The sequence below is a fragment of the Prionailurus viverrinus genome, chromosome D4 (genome assembly GCF_022837055.1).
Source record: "Prionailurus viverrinus isolate Anna chromosome D4, UM_Priviv_1.0, whole genome shotgun sequence".
In the NCBI taxonomy this organism is placed as follows: domain Eukaryota; kingdom Metazoa; phylum Chordata; class Mammalia; order Carnivora; family Felidae; genus Prionailurus; species Prionailurus viverrinus.
In genome coordinates this window covers 94466019-94483798 of record NC_062573.1, presented here as the reverse complement: position 1 = coordinate 94483798, position 17780 = coordinate 94466019, and the positions used below count along the sequence as shown (strand labels likewise).

General features: G+C 56.3%; 1 protein-coding gene across 4 annotated transcripts; it reads right to left on the bottom strand.

The window, feature by feature from the left end:
• Positions 1-3355: 3355 nt before the first annotated feature.
• Positions 3356-11654, bottom strand: ARRDC1 (arrestin domain containing 1). Of its 4 annotated transcripts, XM_047830646.1 has the most exons (9): positions 11499-11636; positions 10717-11167; positions 5691-5801; positions 5156-5206; positions 4901-5055; positions 4483-4665; positions 4209-4385; positions 3700-4135; positions 3356-3623 (listed from the first exon to the last, which is right to left on the bottom strand). In XM_047830646.1, the coding sequence occupies exons 3-9, from the start codon at positions 5782-5784 to the stop codon at positions 3559-3561; spliced, it is 1161 nt and encodes a 386-aa protein (XP_047686602.1). In that variant the 5' UTR covers positions 5785-5801; positions 10717-11167; positions 11499-11636; the 3' UTR covers positions 3356-3558. The 4 variants fall into 4 exon arrangements, with proteins under 4 accessions (XP_047686602.1, XP_047686601.1, XP_047686604.1 ...); XM_047830645.1 differs by lacking the exon at positions 10717-11167 and having other exon boundaries at positions 11499-11654; XM_047830648.1 differs by lacking the exons at positions 10717-11167; positions 11499-11636 and adding an exon at positions 8758-9289.
• Between the last annotated feature and the right edge of the window lie 6126 nt (positions 11655-17780).

Genomic DNA, 17780 nt, shown 5'->3' with positions numbered 1-17780 from the left:
GCCTGCGCCTGCGCCCGCGCCCGCACCTGCGCACTGCAGCCCGGCGTGCGGCGTCCGTGGCGCGGGCCTGCGCCGACCGGAACCGACGCGCGCGGGCGAGGTGGGGGGCGGGGCCGGACGCAGCGATCTTCCGGAGGTGTCGCGGCGGCCAAGCGTCGTCCTCCGGTTTTCGCAAATATCTTTTCCTTCTACGTGGGCATTCTGGTGGGCTGGCCGGGGTGGAGAAGGACCCCTGACCTTTAACCCCGGACACATATTGATTCCGTCGGCCTTCCCAGAAGGCGGATCCTGACTTGCGTCCTAGGGCGGTGCCCGGGTTCGAGGGTATTCCCGGCATGGTGGGGCGGGTCTTGGTTGGGGTGAATGCCCACCTAGAGGGTGTTTACGGGTTGTGCCCGGTGGTGAGGTTGCCCCGGCTGGGGGGGGGGGGGGGTGTCCTGCTAGGAGTGGGTGCCGACTGTGTGCCGACTGAGAAGGCTGCCCCGATGAGGGGGAGGGGAATGTTCCGACGGGAGGATTGCCCCAACTTTGGGAGGATGTCTCAATGAGGAGACTTGCCTCCGTTTGGGGTGCTTCGGTTAGGAGAGGTGCCCTGATTAGGGGTAATGTCACAGCTGGTGGGTGCTCTGGCCAGGGTCCGTTTCTTCTGTGGGAGAGTATGCACTGATTAGGGAAGGTGGCCCGCTATGAAAGTGTGCTCTGGATGGGGACAGTGTTCTGATTGGAAGGCTGGGGGTAGAATGGGGATTGTCCCAATGAGGAAGACTGCCCCCCGCTAGGAACGGGGTTCTCCAGTTAGGTGTTCCCAGCCTGGGCAGCCTCCCTGATCACCCCAAGCTCCTTGAATCGGCACCTACCCAGCAGCCTGCCTCCCAGTTTTGCACGGGGAAGATCTCAGCACACCCAGTCGCCTTCATGGACAGGATCACATAAACTGGCTTCGCCACCCCCCCGCCCCCCATGGTCAGACTGAATTCTATCATCTTCTGGCAGTTGAAGAAAGATGTATAGACCGAAACTGGGGTTCTCTGACCGGTCTTTGCAACAAGAACTGAGGAGGCTCTGAGTTGAAGGCTAACCTGCTCCACCCCCTCGCACATGCGGGCTCACTCTCATGGGACTCCAGAAAAATTACTCTACTAAGGTGGACATTGACAGTCACACAGGTGCAAAGGAGGAAATGGACGACTGTAAGTACCTAGGAAATCTTCCCTGTTTCTTTGGGGCAACCTAAGTCAGCTCCTGACAGGCTTGGGACCCTTGACTGTTTGGAGCCTCAAGACTGGAAGCTCGGGAGTAGTCATGACCTGTACGGCCCAATTTAACTCACCTCCACTCACACCTAACTCTGGCACCATACTCTCCATCTCCACTCCTGCCTTGGGCTCTAGTCTGTCCCTTCCCTGAAACACTTTTATCTCGGGTATGTGTGGCTCAATTCTCTGCCATGGCTGGGTCTCAAATACCACCTCTTCAGGAAAGCCTTCCCTTACCTCCCTACCGAAAACAATACTGCACCCCAGAACTTCCTTGCTTTATTTTACTCCTTGGCACTCCACTGTTATATTGTCTGTCTTTCCCATTAAAATGTAAGTCCAGAAAGTCAGGGACTTTTATCTTGTACGCCTTAGTGCTTATAACAATGCTTGGCATGCAGGAGAAAAAAATAAATATTTGTTGAGTGAATAAGATGTGGAGAAAAAATCCTTTACCAGGCAAACACGGACCATAAGTCAATGCGTCAGAAGTAGGATATGCTCCCGTTTTGCTCTGTCAGCCCAGCCCACCCTACCCTTGTATGATCGTTGATCATTTATGTTAAGTGCAGTTTTTAACACATGCCATGTGAACCATCACATCAGTCCTGAGAGGCAAGACTCTTACCCACGTTCTGAGTGAGGAAACCAAAGCAAAAGAGTTGAGTGCCCTCAAGACTACCTGACTGTTGAGAGGCAGAGACAGGATTGAAACCCAGGCACATTTTCAACTATGAGGCTACCACTAACAGATGGTTTGCAGATTATCCTCCTTGTGGCATATTTTGAGCTTTCCTCCAATGTTTGTCCTCTCCTTGTCCAACAAATAGTAACGTTTTAGCTGGGTACGTGGCTACCTGACTAAAGAGCACATTTCCAACTGTCAAAGGTAGCTGGGTGGATGTTTGCACAAATGATAGAATCTACTTCCCAGCCTATACCCCCCCCCCCAAGAAGTTAGAGGTGCAGGCCCAGTAAACTGGGTGATGATGAAATCTGGAATGGCCACTCTGGACCCAGGAGTGGAAGCCCGAACTGGAGAATGACAGCTAGGTCACCAGGCCCAAATTTTGCACTTCTGCACTGTTAAGTGTACCAGAAGTAAAGGGGCAGGGGCTCAATATGTCTTCTCATAATCCCATAAATGTCTTCTAGATTAAGGTAACAGACACCTATCCAGTCACTCCCTCACCATATGGCAGATAGGGAATTTGAACCCAAAGTCTTATCTTAACCACACCTCCATTATTTCCTAAAGCACAGTACACAATCATTGGCCCCGTTGGGCATTTACAGACCCTCCCCTCAGCCCTGGAACATCTGCAGATGTCCCTTTGGTAAACGTTGCTCTTCTGAACCCGGTTTTTATTTGTTCTTGGGTTCCTTGCATCCTAGACAACAGGCATTTGAAGGGGACCTCAGGAGCAGGTGTGGCCTTGGCCTTGTGTTCACACTTGGATGAGAGGGGAGCAACAGTATCCCTCACAGCCAGAGTAGCAGTGAGAACAGCAGGGACTTGAGACTTGAGGCCAAGGATAAGGGAATAGCACAAGAGGCAGAGGCTTGGGCAAGCCCTCCTCCTCATCCCCCAAGGGATTTCCTCTGACAAGGAGGTCTGAGCCGCTCCCCCTGGAATGATGGGTGCTAGAGGGGAAAGTCCAAGGTTTGTGACAATCAAACGGAACAGGGGTGATCTCCCCACGTTACAAATACATTTTAAATTAATGCCAAGGCCCCAGACATGCAAGCCCAGCTTAAAGGGCACATCCTTAAGCAGAACCATAAAAGCGAAGGCCAGCCGGGCCCGAGTTGAAGTTAACCGGCCCACGCTGGTTGGTCCCGCTCCCCCAGCCTGTCTTCCAGCCCTAGGCACCAGGAAGGATGGGCCCATACCCGAGGAGAGGGGCACGCGCCCAGGAAGGGACTGGGAGACCCAGAAGCCGGGGGCCCAGAACCAAGAGAGGGGCAGGGCCTGGAGGGCGCGTGCCCGGGAGGGGCGGGGCCAGGAGGAGGGCGCGCGCCTAGGAAGGCCCCCAGGGTTAGGCCGCCGCGCACTGAGCTGGAGGAGGGCGCCAGAGAGGCCGGCCTGTGCCCAGCTCTACAAATGAAGCGCTTTATTTACACTCCATCTCTCTAGGCCCCAGTCCCCGGGGAGAGGCTGATCCCGAAGCGGAGGCTGCGAGGAACGGCCGGGCAGCAGCAGGTCCTGAGTGCGACGGGCCAGGCCAGGAGCAAAGGCACGAGGCCCTGGGCGCCCGGTCCCAGGGCAGAGGTCAGCCCACCCGGAAAAGGCGGCACAGGGTCAGCTCCCGGGCGTCAGGCTGGGATCTGCACCGCCACAGCTCTGCTCATAGGATGGCGGGGCCTCTGCGGGGAAAGAGCAAAGTCTGCAAGGGGCTCCTGGGGCCCTCTCCCCCAGCCAGACCCCAGGCCTCTCACTCACCATAGGGATAACCCCATGAGCTGTATTCTGGGGGCAGGATCAAGGTACTGGTGGTGGGCACTGGCCCTCCTGAACCCTCTGCAAAGTAGGGAACAGTGGCACCTGTAGAGATGCACAAGGGAGGGGGCAGTGGGTGGGGAGCAGGGCTGCCATCCTGAGGGCGGGGCTCAGGGGCAGCAGGCACAGAGCCGAAGGTGGCAGGTAGTGACTGCTGTTGTGAGTGGCTCTTCGTGGAGAGGGAGACTGCGTCTGCAAAGTGGGGGCTGCTGGCCGCAGCCTCCGCCTCCTCCTGGGGCGGTGCGGAGGGCACCACCGGGATTGAGGCCCCAGGAGGCAGCCCTGGGCCTGGCCGGGGGCTCAGCGGGGCGTGGTTCACAGCAATATTGCCGATGAAGACAGGAAGGGTCACGGTGGCTTCAGGCACCTTCAGGGAGACCTGGGGAGGATGGGAGAGTGAGGCTAGGCCACCTGCCCCCCTTTCCCACCCCGCTCCCTCCAACCCCCAGCACCTGCAAGTAGTAGTCCACGTGGATAAGGCTGCAACCTGGCAGGGCTGACTGGGGCAGGGCAGGCACCAGGATCTGCTCTTGCCACTGCGCCCGCCTCCAGGCCTTGACACCCGCACCCTCTACCTCTGCGATGGTCCGCACATCATAGATCCAGCGCTTGGCCTTGTAGGATACTTTCTGGGGAAGGGCCAGCCTGTGAGCCTGGGCAGGCCAGGCACCTACCCCTCCTCTGGTCCCATGGGGACAGGCCCTGACAGTCAGAGGGGACTCTGACCTGCAGCAGACTGGCTACCACAGGGCTGGTGTCCTTGCCTGACTGGTTCTCGATGTCAGCCTGCAGCCGCAGCACCTGGCCCACCACGTAGCCACGGAGGTCGGTGCTGGCGGTGAGGACCACGCTGCCCGTCTTCACCAGCTTGTAGGAGAACTTCTTGGTGGTGGAGGCCACGTTGGGTTGCTTGAGGGGAGGGCAGTAGTGAGGGGGTTTGGTGGGCGTGGGCAGCCTAGATCCCTAAGGCCTCTCGCTGAACAAGCCCACTGTGCCCTGCTATCCCCTGCCCCCCAGACACAGCACAGTTAGCTCGGGACAGAGAGGCCGCTGCTCTTCTAGATCCCGGCCACCTCATCTTAGTTGAGGACAGGACATCCAGCAAAGGTGGGGACCACCCAGGAGACCACCGCTCCATCCTCACCTCGATGTCAGGGATGCTGTTCAGATTCAGGGGGCTCAAGATATAGAACACACGGCTGCACTGGTGATCCTTGGAAAAACGTGGTGTGTCGATGGTGGCCCGCACCTGGTGTACAATCTTCCCAAAAGGGCCTTCAAAGGACGTTGGCGCTGTGGCTGGAGAGAGAGCAGGGAATGGCACCCAACTGCCCCCTGCCCCACCTCCTGTCCACCAACTGTCACCAAGAGGCCTGGCCAGGCAAGGCTGGGCTCTTACCAGGAAGCAGGAACTGAAAGGGGAAGTTGTGCTCTCCAGCGGGCAGGCTTCCTGCAGAGACAGGAGGGGGATGTAGGGGAGAGGGGGCTCAGGAGCCTTGAGGTGACACCACAGGACACAGGTTGGAAGCAGGCCCTGCAGCTGACCAGCTCACACGGACTCTGACTACTGGGTCTCCCAGCCTCTGAGTCCAGGCACGACAGCAGCAACGGGCTGCAGCCTGGGCAAAGGAAGTGATGCAAGATCTTGGCTTGAACAGGAAAGGGAGATGGGGCTGTTCCAGGAGCCAGAGCCCACCCAAATCAAGAAGGAACTGGCCCCCTTCAGCCACCCAACCCCTATCAGGCAATACCCAGAGCCTGATGGGGAGAGAAATACATCAGGATGCCAAGTAGGGCTAGAGGGTGAGCCAGCACGGGGGTCCCAGAGCCTGATGGGGAGGCAGGGTGGACAGACGGGCCCCACGCTCAACCAAGGTCTGCCGTGGGCGGGGTCACTCTACACAGCGAGGCCAAGTACAGTCTCCCAAACTCACCCTTGTCAGCCAGCGACAGCGCACTGTTGAAGTAGCCCTCCTCCACTACCCACGCTGCATCATTGGCCTTGTTGGACACCCTGCAGGAACCCATGCAGGTCACTCGGATGGCTGCAAGGGGGGGATGGCGTGAGTCCCAGCCAGCTACTGTCCTCGACCCCTCCCTGCCCCCACCACAGAGACTTAGGTAGGGCTTGCAGCACTAAAGGGTGCTGGGACTTAGGCAGGCCAGCAAGTGGCCTGCTGCTCTCCAGAGGATGCCTCCTGTCCATCCTCCATCTTGCGGTACTCCCAGTACAGTGCTCCCACGGCAATGAGGCACAGAGTTACATCTGTCCTGAAGCCCAGAACAGGAAGGCCCCAGTGGTCACTCAGATGACACCTGGACAACCCCGGCCTGTTAACCTCTGTTCCCAGCCACCCCTGGGCCCACCAGACCTGTGAAGACTTAGCTGCCTATAGGGCATGCTTGGGACACCAATGATGAACAGAAGCCCATGGGAGCCGCTGACCTCCAACCCTACTTCCTGCTGCCTCACAGGCAAGTCAGCTAGGCTGGGAGGCACCCCTTTATGCTCCAGGAAACTAACTGCTCACCCTCATGACACAGGAATGTGGTCAGACCTGCCTGAGCAGATAAGGTACCCAACAGTCTGGCACACTGGCAGGTGAGGACACCCTTGACTTCCTGGACCAGTGCTGCCCAGGAGGACTGGTTTTCAACATCAAGAGATGGTTCCGTCCTCTCCCCGACTCTCCTGTGGAAGCACCCAGACCAGAAGCACAGGTCACCCCACCTTTCTGTGGTCGGGAACTCAAATTCCTCACTCTAATGGACATATGCCCAGAGACCACTATGGTCACAGGCTGTGGCTGGACAACCAAGAAGACAGCACGGCTGGAGAACCAGGCAGAGAGGGGCTGGGAGCTCCGTGACTCTCACTCCTGGCAGCTCCGCTTCTTTCCCTGCCCCGTGTTGAGACGAGGCCAAAGATGTTAGCCTCCCTGCCCAGCCCCTCCTCTTCCTCCCAACTCGATGGTCCAGTGAGGGCAAGGTGACTCAGAATCTGACAGCCTCCTGACAGAGCCACCAGGCAGGAGGAACCTGGTATCCCAAGTGTCCAGGGCCAGGAGCCAGCCACACCAGCCATGTTCATGTCTCCCCAGGCTGACTCCATCCTGCCAAACAGGCCTCCTCTTAGCCATCCACAGACCACCGGGGCTTTCCCCCCACCGTGAACCCTTGGCTCCTCCTCCACCCCTGTTGGCACTGCCTGTGACTGGATCCTGATTTCTAATCCACACTCCCATCAGCTATCCCTTCCTAGGGCCAGACCCAGAATTGTTCCCACCCCAGAAATCTGGGACATCAGTGATGCTCCTATAGACCAACACAGCCTAAGAGAAACACGGCAGGGGAGTGAACAGAACAAGGACGGGAAGCGTGACGATTCCAGATGCCGCGTAACCCTAACACTCCCCATGGAGGGGGTGCACTCTCCCTTGAATCTGGCTGTCCTACGAACGCTGGGACCAGCACAGTGTGCCAGAAGGAGTTAAGTGGTCCCCAGATTGGCCCAGTGCCAGCTGAAAACCGTCAAGTGACCCCAATGGATGGCACACACAGCTGACGAATCACTCTGCCCAAATTCCTAATCCACAGCACTGTGAGTCATGGTAAGATGGTCATTTTAAACAACTTGACTTAGGAGTGACTTGTTATGTAGAAACTTTTACATAGAAACAGACAAGAACGGACGTCCAACCTCAGTGGAAATCGGAGAGGCTCATATGAGTTACCATTTTAACCCATCAGACTGGCAGATGTTAAATATTTTGACACGTGTTAGGAGACGGAAAGCACACTCCTTTATGGTGATCAAACTGTAGGCTACTGCAGGGGCCCTGAAAAAGCACCAGGAAGATCTGCTGTGATCTTACACACACATACCAGGGGACTCAACAGTTCTTAGAATCCACCCTATAGGGCACCTGGGTGGTTCAATCGGATGAGAGTCCGACTTCGGCTCAGGTCATGATCTCACAGTTTGTGAGTTCAAGCCCCATATCGGGCTCACTGCTGTCAGCCCAGAGCCTGCTTCAGATCTTCTGTCCCCCTCTCTGTCTGCCTATTCCCTACTTGTGCTCTCCCTCAAAAATAAATACACATTAAAAAAAAAAAAAAAAAAAGAATCCACCCTAGCTACCCAAGAGCTTCGAGCAACACTGGTACCGAGACTATCTAGGCATAGCCCACGTCCAACAGCAGGATGGTTAAAACAGTCACCCGCCCAGACTGAACTTGGCCCCCAGAATTCCGGTGAACAAGCCATGGGGTCACCTGACCCTAGAAAAACAAACAGTATCAAATCGACCCTTGGGGTATTCCGGGTGGGGGGCAAGTTCTATGACCTTCCCAATGTGCAGGCAAAGAGCCTCTTTTTGCACACATGCCTAAGCCTCTTCAGAGACCTTGCCTGAATGAGCGGCTTCCAATCACTGTCTTGGAGTCAAACAGCCTGTTCCTGTGCACTCTCCTCCACAGGAGAACAATGGAGGGGCAGGGGACAGATACACACAGCAGGCTTGTCCCTCCCACCTCCTGCAGGGGGGGGATCTGCTCCCGCAGGTGACCATGACCATCACCAGTGTGATGGGTGGCAGCACAGCCACAGGACAGGGGAGGTATGTTCTGGTAAGGGACAGCCTCTGCCACACAGAAACAAGCCCTGCTGTACCATCTAGGTTTAAAAGTGTTTCAGTTCTAACAGTGGGTCTGGGGCTGCTCCAGTTCTCTAAGGAACATCATCATGTGGACTGTGTTCCACAGAGACTTCTAGAACTTTCCTCCCCAGCCAGCCCTCCCCTGTCCAGTAGCCCTCCTCCCTTGCACCACCTGCCATCACTCTTCATTCTGGTCCCAAAGGTCTCGCCCACCTCCACCAGCTCCCACAAATCCACAGCAGCCCACCATTTGCCACATCTTTTCACTAAAGCTCTGGCCTGTGAGGCACTTCTGTCTGTCCTGTGTCCAAATCTGAAACATGACAATAATAATGGTGCCCACCTCTCAGGGTTGCTCTGGCGGTTTATAGAGTTGGTCCGCGGGAGGTGGGGAGAATAGTGTCTGGCCTGCAGTGACAGCTCAGGGAACTGACAGAGCTGGGAGCTGACCACTGCTGTCGTCTGGGTACCACCCTCCCTCAATGCTGGAAAAGAGTGCACCCCCGTGTGACCCCCAGCCTCAGGCTCAGCTGGACTTGGGCTCCAGGAAACCGGTTCCTTCCCCAGCTTTCTACAGTAGCTCTGAGGACAGTCAGTGCCCTCATAGCTGAAGTGCAAATCATCACTGTCCCTCCTCAGACAAGTATTTAGTGGGTAAGACTAGGAGCCCCCCAGGAAAGACCTGCTGTCCTCGCCACCTCCATGTCCTCCCAGAGGGGTGGAGGGCCTCCCTGTTGCATCACTGGCTGGTAACAGGAGCTGAACAGGTATCTTAAGATGAAAGATGCTTCAGATTCTGTGTCTCCCTCTCTCTCTGACCCTCCCCCGTTCATGCTTGGTCTCTCTGTCTCAAAAATAAACATTTTAAAAAAAAAGTTTGTTGTTTTTTTAAGTTTTTTTTAACCTTTATTTATTTTTGAGACAGAGAGAGACAGAGATGAATAGGGGAGGGTCAGAGAGAGGGAGACACAGAATCTGAAACAGGCTCCAGGCTCTGAGCTGTCAGCACAGAGCCTGACGCGGGGCTCGAACTCACAGACTGCGAGATCACGACCTGAGCCGAAGTCGGACGCTCAACCGACTGAGCCACCCAGGCGCTCCAAAAAAAGTTTTTTTAAATGGGGCGCCTGCATGGCTCAGTCGGTTGAGCGTCCGACGTCCGCTCAGGTCATGATTTCACGGTCCCTGAGTTCAAGCCCCGCGTCGGGCTCTGTGCTGACAGCTCAGAGCCTGGAGCCTGATTCTGTGTCTCCCTCTCTCTCTGACCCTCCCCCCGTTCATGCTCTGTCTCTATCTCAAAAATAAATAAACATTAAAAAAGATTTTTGTTAAAGAATGAAAGAACCACAGCCTTGCCTTTTCCACACCCAGCTAGGGCTAGAGGAAGCCTTAGAGCAGCCCCAGCACCCACATTCCATCTAGGCCCCTGGGGACAATCTGAAGAATAACCCCTCTGGCTTGAAGTCACTATCCATCTGCTTTTTGGCCAATACCCCCATCTTCCCTCTCCTAATCAGGGGCTCGGATAGTACATTTACCATCAGGACCATCACCAGGGGCTCCCTTGGTATCCTATGCCCTGTCCATTCACCCACATCTCACCTATCACATGGTTGCTGGGGGCTCTGCCCAGGCCAGGCCATGTTTGCTATGGGAACATGACTGGGCGGATGAGCAAGGCAGTGAGCTCTGCATGGGGTCTCACAGTGGTTGTCCCCCGAGCCACAAGCCTGCCCCTCCTTCCTGCACCCTGGGCTCTCCCTCAGCCCCATGACACCTCTCACCTGTCACTTGTGCCCCAGGGAAGGGCTGCACTGTCACAGGGCCCCCTGCCACAAACATAACTACCCCCACTCAAACTCCAAACTCCAACTAAGGAGACAACAGTCATCAGGGGGAGGCCCCACTAGGCCAGACACCTGACCAGAAGCATCTACACGCACTCAGTTTCTTTCTAGAGCCATGTGGCCTCAAACACAGAAACGTCAGGGGTCAGACCCGTCCAGGACAGGGGCAGCAGCTGCCCAGAAAGGTGGGCAGTGGCTCTCAGTCCTCAGTAGGCACCAGAAGCACTGAGCAGTCAACCACACTAACGCCCAGAGGATCAAGGTCCAGAGCGATGCCTGACGGCTATGGTTTTGGCCAAGCATGCCAAGGTGGAGAAGCACCCCAGCAGGAACACCCTCACACACAGTCTTGCACTCAGAGCCAGTGATCCGGCATAGAGGCCCCGGGGCTGCAGCTTTGCTCACTGCACCCTGAGGGCTGAACGCTGAAGTCCCATCCAGAGCCCTGTCCATACCTCAGATGGCAGATAAGGCCAGCACCTGCAGAGAGCCCTAGGGATGACCGCAGCAGCAAGCTAACTTCCAGTCCCAAAGTCCCAAATGCCTGTGCGAGCAAAGGACCGGCTAGCAGGGCTCGGGTTCAGCTCCTAGACGCTCACTGGGCTGAACGCCTGGGTCACGGAGGGATGAGCAAGACCCTCCCAGCTCACAAGGCCAAACCTCAGCCTGGGTGGAAGCGGGTATGCCGCGGGACCGCGAGGAGGGAGGGCCTGCGCCAGGGGCCTGGGCATGTGGGGAGAGAAAGCCCAACGTGGGCCGGGCTCCAGGTGAGGGCCCAGCAGGGGCGGGGCCCAGCGGACCCTGCAGAACTGGCAGCGAGGGTCGGGGGCGTGCATGCATCCAAGTCAGAGTGGCCTTCGGCAAGGTGGGCAGGATCTAAACCCCTGCCCCCGACTCTAGCCGACCCTAGGAGGAGAGAACAGGAAGGGCAGATGCGGAAGGACTGGGCCACCCGGGCCTCCCTGCTCCGCCCCCACTGCCACCAGCCACCCACCCCGGCGGCTCTGCGCCGCCCGGCTGGCCGCACCCTAGTCCTCCCCGCAGCCGGCGGGGCCCAAGGCTCCCAAGACCGGCGGGAGACTAAGGGAGGGGGCGGCAGGTGGCGCCACAGGCTCCGCCGGTCCAGGCCCCAGTGCCACGGGCTGCCGCTTCCGGGAGCCCCGGCCCTGCCGCAGGTGCTGCGCAGCCACCTGAGCCCCGCCGGCCCGGCCCTCCCCCGAGGGGACCCCGCTCCCACCTCGGAAGGGCAACGGCGCCCCCAGACGCACGCGCACGGCCCCCGCCAGCGGTTCTCCAGGGCTGTAGACGACGCGGCCGTGGCTCAGGCAGACCTCGAAGAGCTGCACCCGCCCCATGCCGCCGCCCTGGCCGGGCGGCCGCGCACTGATGCCCCCTCCCGCCGCCGCGCTACGAGCCCCGCCTTCCCGGCCCCGCCCCCGACCCTCCCCGCCGGGCCCGCCCACTCCCCTGTGCCCGCCCCCCCGGCCCTCCCCGGCCAGCCCCCAGCTCCAGCGTCCTCTTCTGCCGGCTCTTCCCCCGGCCCCCGGGCTCCAGCCTTCCTCGGCCCTTCACCGAGCCCTGCCAGGGTCCGTCCTCCGCCTCTTCCCCCTCCTCTCCACCACCAACTCCCTGCCTCTGCCCTCCCCGCCCGCCACGCTGGCCCGCCCGCGGGGTGGATAACGGCGCGGCTCGCGGGAACCCGGCGCGCGGGCGCCCCCTGGTGGCCCCGGGGAACGCGGCCGGCTCACCTGCCGAGGGGCGGGCCGGGCCGGTGCCCCCTCCCCAGCCTCCGCCGGGTCGCTGCGGGCTCGCTGCGGAGGGCGGTCCCGCGTCGCTCGGCGGAAGGACGTCACGGGGGGCGGGCCCCGTGCGGGATGGCTGGGTGGCGCGCGGCGGAGAGCCGGGCGATCCCCATGGGGGCCGCGCACACCTGTGCCGGTGGCGGCGTCGCTGGATAGCGAGGCTCCCGCGGAGGTGCCGGGCTGTCCGGGCACCCCAGGCTCGAGAGCGGCGCCCCGGGACAGGGATGGGAGTGGGACCTCCTCTGACCTACCCTCTCTGAGAGGTCCCTGTGGAGCGGGGACTGTGGGGGACGGCGGACCCGTGAGGGAGCCCCGCGAGGGACGCGCTGCTTGCGCAGAGCAGTGCAGGGCGCCCAGCGGCGCCTTACGCGTGGGAGCGCCTGAAGGAGGGCGTCAGGGTGGCCCGGGTTTTTGTCCAGAACACCTGCGTGAATGGGGTGGCATTTTCTGATGGAGAAAACTGGCTTAGATATAAATTGCTTAGGGGATGGGACAAAGTCATGAGGAGCAGAATCTAAGAGGCTCGGTGGGTACATGTACGATTGAGTTTGAGGAAGACTAAAGATTTTCAGTCCCCTATTGGAAGATGGTAAGTCAGGGTGCTGATGACATCAAGGGTTTTGAGTGAAAGCCACAAAAAAACCTCACCTGGCCCTCCAGCAAGAGAGAGGCTCATAGGCTGGGGGGATTCCACTGGGCCAAGCTGAGGAAAAGGAGGGGCCTGAGGCCCCGAAGGGCCAGCAGTGTGCAGCCAGCGCCGGCCCGCCTGGCTTGCTTGGGATTCGGATGTTGGGGGAGAGGGAGGGGTCTGATTGGCCACACTTAAGGCATTTCTCTGTCAATACCAGGCAAATGGAGGAATTCCGGAACAAGGAGTTCAGGGTCCCTCTGGGAAGAAGGAGGATTACGGGCAACCCAAAAAGGCCCAATGTCCACAACAGAAGTCAAGAAGGAAGTGTTTTCTGGGGGGGGGGGTTGGGGGGGTGGGGGGGGGGAAGAGAGAGAATTTGTTGGCTGCTGCTAAGATAAGTAAGCCACAAGAAATGGAGCCCCCATACAACTCTGCACCGTCACTCACCCATCCCCTGTTCTGGAAACCGCTGTTGTGTCCTCACTTAAGCCATCAGCACAACGGCCCTGACTTCCCTGAGTGCTCATGCTCTCATGTAACCCAGGCTTCCCCCTAGGGCCTCTCAGCTGTACATGTTTATTTTCCCGAAACCCCCGTACATCTGAACCTGGACTGTGTGCTCTCCTGACCCCTTACAACAACCTCCAGACCATTTGCCCCCTCCCTAAGAGCCCCCAAGTTTAACTCATTTTCTCAGAATAGTAATCCACTGCTCCCCTGTTACTGTCATCTTCAAAGCCCAAGTCAATCCCCCTTTTTGGTGATTTCCGCTCCTGACTCACTGTCATGCTCTCCAATATCACCGTTGCAGGAATTCTTAGTGACTCCAGAATCGTGGAATATCCTTCCAACCTCCTGCTCTCTATCTTAAAATGTACCTGGGATTTGTTTCAATTAGGTGTGACAAGGTGACAGATGCAGGGACAATTGCCTTGAAAGAAGAGTGTAGTACTTCTTCCCAAGAGGAGGGAGCACTTGGGGAAGTTCCGGGTTGGTCAGGAGGCAGAATTTGTTAGGACGGCGCGTGGCCCAGAGCCTTGATTGTGTCCTCTGTGCGAAGGAATGGGCGAAGCAGGGTAGGCAAATTTGAGCAAGCTTAGGATCAAATACATCACTCCAGTGGTCTCTGGGCTGTAAGGGTGTTCTCTAGTCGTCCAGTATCTGGCCCTACAATGATTTAGGCTAGGGGGATATTGGCTTGGTCTGAGTTTCATAGAGGAGGTGTTTGGGGGTATGGCCTCTAGATTGGCTGGTCTGCATGTGAAAGGTGTGTTCCCAGGCAAGTTGATACCTCTAGGAAGTAGCTAGCCCTGGGAGGGGCAGCCTCTCCCCAGCCAGCGAGGCTCCCAAGATGTCAAAGCATTGTGAGATACAGAAAAATAACATGATTGATTCAGTTCTCTTGTTCCCATGTCTCCTCTCCTCCAAGAGCCCCCTCAGCTGACTTAAGCAGCTCTCTCAATGGCTTCCTTAATTTGTCTGCAAAGATGTCTGGCAACAATTTCTGCCATCCCTTTATATTTACACTGTTCCTCCCATCAGAATGTTGGGCTCCTTCCCCTCCTGTAGAATCTGGGCTGTCCCCTTGCTTTAACTAGCTGGACTGCAATGAAACAGATGCCATAGAAGTTGCTGGCTCTAAGGAGGCCTCACAGCTTATTCGTATTCCCTTGGCGTCCTGAACTACCATTTCAAAGTATCTGGTTACCCTACTGGAGAAATCAGAGAGATCGCAGAGAGGGAGAGAGAGGGAGAGAATGCCTGCACGGGGGAGTGAAAACATCCCAGACTGCCTGCATCAGTCACAACCAGTGACTGGTTGTGTGAGTGACCCAAACCATCCTGATTTATTACTTATTCTGAAAATTAGGCTGCATTCAGCCAGGGGGCTTTTCCACTCTGTGTGGGGTCTGCTGAGGACAGAAAGTCCAAGATCTGTTTTTCATTTACATGTCTGATGCCTCAACTGAGGCTGGTCGGGTGTCTCTTCCATGAGGCTTCTCCACATGGCTGCTTTGGGGTTCTGCACAGCACAGTAGCCTCCAGAGAGTGAGACTGATTACCTGGCAGCAAGTCCCCTAGAGGGGGGAAGGTGAAACTGCCAGTCCTCAGGCCTGGGCTCAGAGGTCCCAGAACTTTCTACACCATGAAGTGCATCAAAACGGTCACAGGACTGGTGTGGGGGAAGCACCACACCCACAGAAGGAAGGGATTGATTGTGACCCTTTGAGACAAACTGCCACACCTGCAACTGCAGAAGAAGCCACCAGCTGAGCCCAAGCTACACCACGGGTCACAGGAGAATAAAGTGGTTTTAACCTGCTGAATTTGGGGGTGGTTTGTGATGCAGCAACGGATGCCTGGGACAGAAGTCGGCACTTGGGAGTGAGATATTGCTGCAGTAAAATTCTAAAATCTGACACTGACTTTGAAGCAGGCAGCAGCTGGACACTGGCAGTGAGAACTCAGCTGAGGGAGGCCATGTTCAGAATTGGCAGGAAAATGGTGAGCCCGTGGCCTGTGGTAACATGGCCTAATGATCTGATTTTCCCGGCAGAAAGCTTCGAGGCTGATTGGGTTTGCTCAGTTAGCCTAACGTGAGATCAAGGAGAGAACGTACCAAAGAAGTAGCTGTTCCATACTCCGGCAGCAGGTAGATGAGGTATTTCCAAGCCAGGTCTTGCTACGTTGGAAAATCAAAACTCTTTCTCATTCTCGGCCTTTACAGGCGGCAAATAGTTCTAAAGGTGAGAAATGGCATCATGGTAAAAACTAAGTCCAGAGTACCTCCTGCAAAATATGAGGGTTAAAATAAATTCAAGGGCACGGTTGTATGATCCCTTGTGAAGATATTTGAGGATTTCCGGGGGGGGTGGAGAGTCCTCGTAGACCCTGCCAGCCACACAAAGGGCTTCTCAGAACCTTGAGGTCATCGTTCCACAGCACCTGACTCAGCCCGCAGGAGAGAACAGCCTTCTTAAAGACATTTGCAGTATAGCTTTTGTTTAGTAAAGTGAGTTACAATTTTGATGTATAGAAATCCAGTTGTGTGTGTGTGTGTGTGTGTGTGTGTGTGTGTGTGTGTGTGTGTGTGTTTAAGGGTTGAAATAACAGAGTTTGAAATAAAAGGTGTCTGGGCCCCTGCTTTCTGCAGGCAGGAAGCAGACTAACGAAGACACTCAGCTGCAAACACAGGCCGTTTCCTATGGAAAAGGGGGTCACTGCAAGTGCATGGCCCAGTGCCCGGAGGGAGGAACTCAAAACAGTAACTGAAGGAACCATTTGCAGGGCGCAGACAAGCCCTGATCAAGGAATATTGTGACAGGTGTTAGCTGGGTTCCAAAATTGCTGTGGACCAGTGACTAGGGGTACACTCCCCCTTTTTGAACAAGGGGTCTGTTCACTTGAACTGTGCTTCACCACTGAATGTTGGGTATTGGGGGGCAGATAACATGCCCTTGGAGCAAAAGGCACATCCAATGGCACATCCAACGTGCCTCATCCATCTGGCCCTGTTGCGTATCGCAATATACTAGACTCCAAGCCTAATGCCTTGATGAGATGGTGATTCTGGGGTCACTTGGGAGGCACACTCTCAAAAGGGAGGAGTATGAATCATTGGAGGCCAAAGGGTGGGCTGGGGCACACTGTTCCACTAGTCCTCCCCCCCCCCCCCCCCCGCCACGGTGAACCATACTTGTGGACAGCCCTCCTACACTCATTTGGGCTTGCCCTCATGACTTGCTTTGGCCAGTGGGATACTAGCAAGGCTGATTCAAACAGACACCAAATAAATGTTTGTACGATGGGACTTATCACTTAGAGCACAGCCTCCATGTTAGAAGGAAGTCCAGCTATCATGCTTGGCCATGTGGGGAACCCTGAATAATGAGTCATCACACAAAGGTAAGTCACCCAGAGAAGAAATTCCAGGGAATTTCTGATCCATTGCAACCAAAGGAGGGACTGAGCTGACACCATGTGGAATGGAAGACCACAAGCATAGAATTGCAAGGAATAATAAATCGTTGTCGTTTTTTTAAGTTTATTGAGAGAGAGAGAGAGAGAGAGAGAGAGAGAAAGGGAGGGGCAGAGAGAGAGAGAATCCTGAGCAGGCTCTGCTTTGTCAGCGGAGAGCCTGATGTGGGGCTCCAACCCATGAACCGTGAGATCATGACCCGAGCCAAAATCAAGTCGGATGCTTAACCTAATCAGCCGCCCAGGCATCCCTAAATCAATGTTGCTTTAAGCCACTAGATTTTGGAGTGGTTAGTTAGTTGCACATCAGTAGATACCAAAAATATACAAACATCATCCACAGTCACAGCCCTCCCTTGTGATCTCAGGTCCACACATCTCTGGCTACCACCTCCTGTCCTGCTAGCCCACTCTCTCTAGTGCTACAATTCCTGCAATCCTTTGGACCCCACGGGAACTCCAACCCACTGGCCCCGCCCCCTCTGGTATCCTCTCCTTTCCTCATTCAGCTCTGATGCCATGGGTTAGCATCGGGTCACTCTTTCAGAACCCCACCCCTGCCCCCACCCAGCACAACCAGAGTCTTGGCTAAATCCTGCCCTTCTCTTTCTCTGCACCAGCTGAAATAGGCTGAGAAAAACACAGTCACACTGTGTGGCCCCCTACTGCATTTTCCTATTTTTCTAGCCAGTTACATTATTCCTGGACCTCTCTCCCCGGACTCCCAACATTTGTTCCCCTTTCCTCATTTTGAACTGATGACTTTGTTTTCTACTTATTTGAGAAAGTAGAAAGTTCTCATCAGCAGAGAACTCCCTTAAACTCCTGCCTCCACACCCACTTGCCTTTCAGAACCTTTACGTCAGACTCTCCCTACTGAGCTGAGCTGGCACACCTAATCTCCCAACCCTCCTCTTGCCAGTGATTCTCCTCTATGGGATCTTTCCTGTTGGTGAGCAAACATCTATATCCCCTCCCAGAGTAAAACCATCTCTCGACTTCCGTTCTCTTTCCAGTTTTGGCCCCATTTCTCTGCTCCTGTTTTTAGCAAAAATACCTCAGAAGAGGTATGTCTTGGGCACCTGGGTGGCTCAGTCAGTTAAGCGTC

Coding starts and splice junctions, on each gene's coding strand:
- ARRDC1 (XM_047830645.1), bottom strand. CDS start 11,616: ATGGGGCGGGTGCAGCTCTTCGAGGTCTGCCTGAGCCACGGCCGCGTC. Junction 4,666..4,900: donor ACAGCATCCCTGACATCGAG/GTGAGGATGGAG, acceptor CCTCCCCTCAAG/CAACCCAACGTGGCCTCCAC. Junction 3,624..3,699: donor CTCATGGGGTTATCCCTATG/GTGAGTGAGAGG, acceptor CTTTCCCCGCAG/AGGCCCCGCCATCCTATGAG.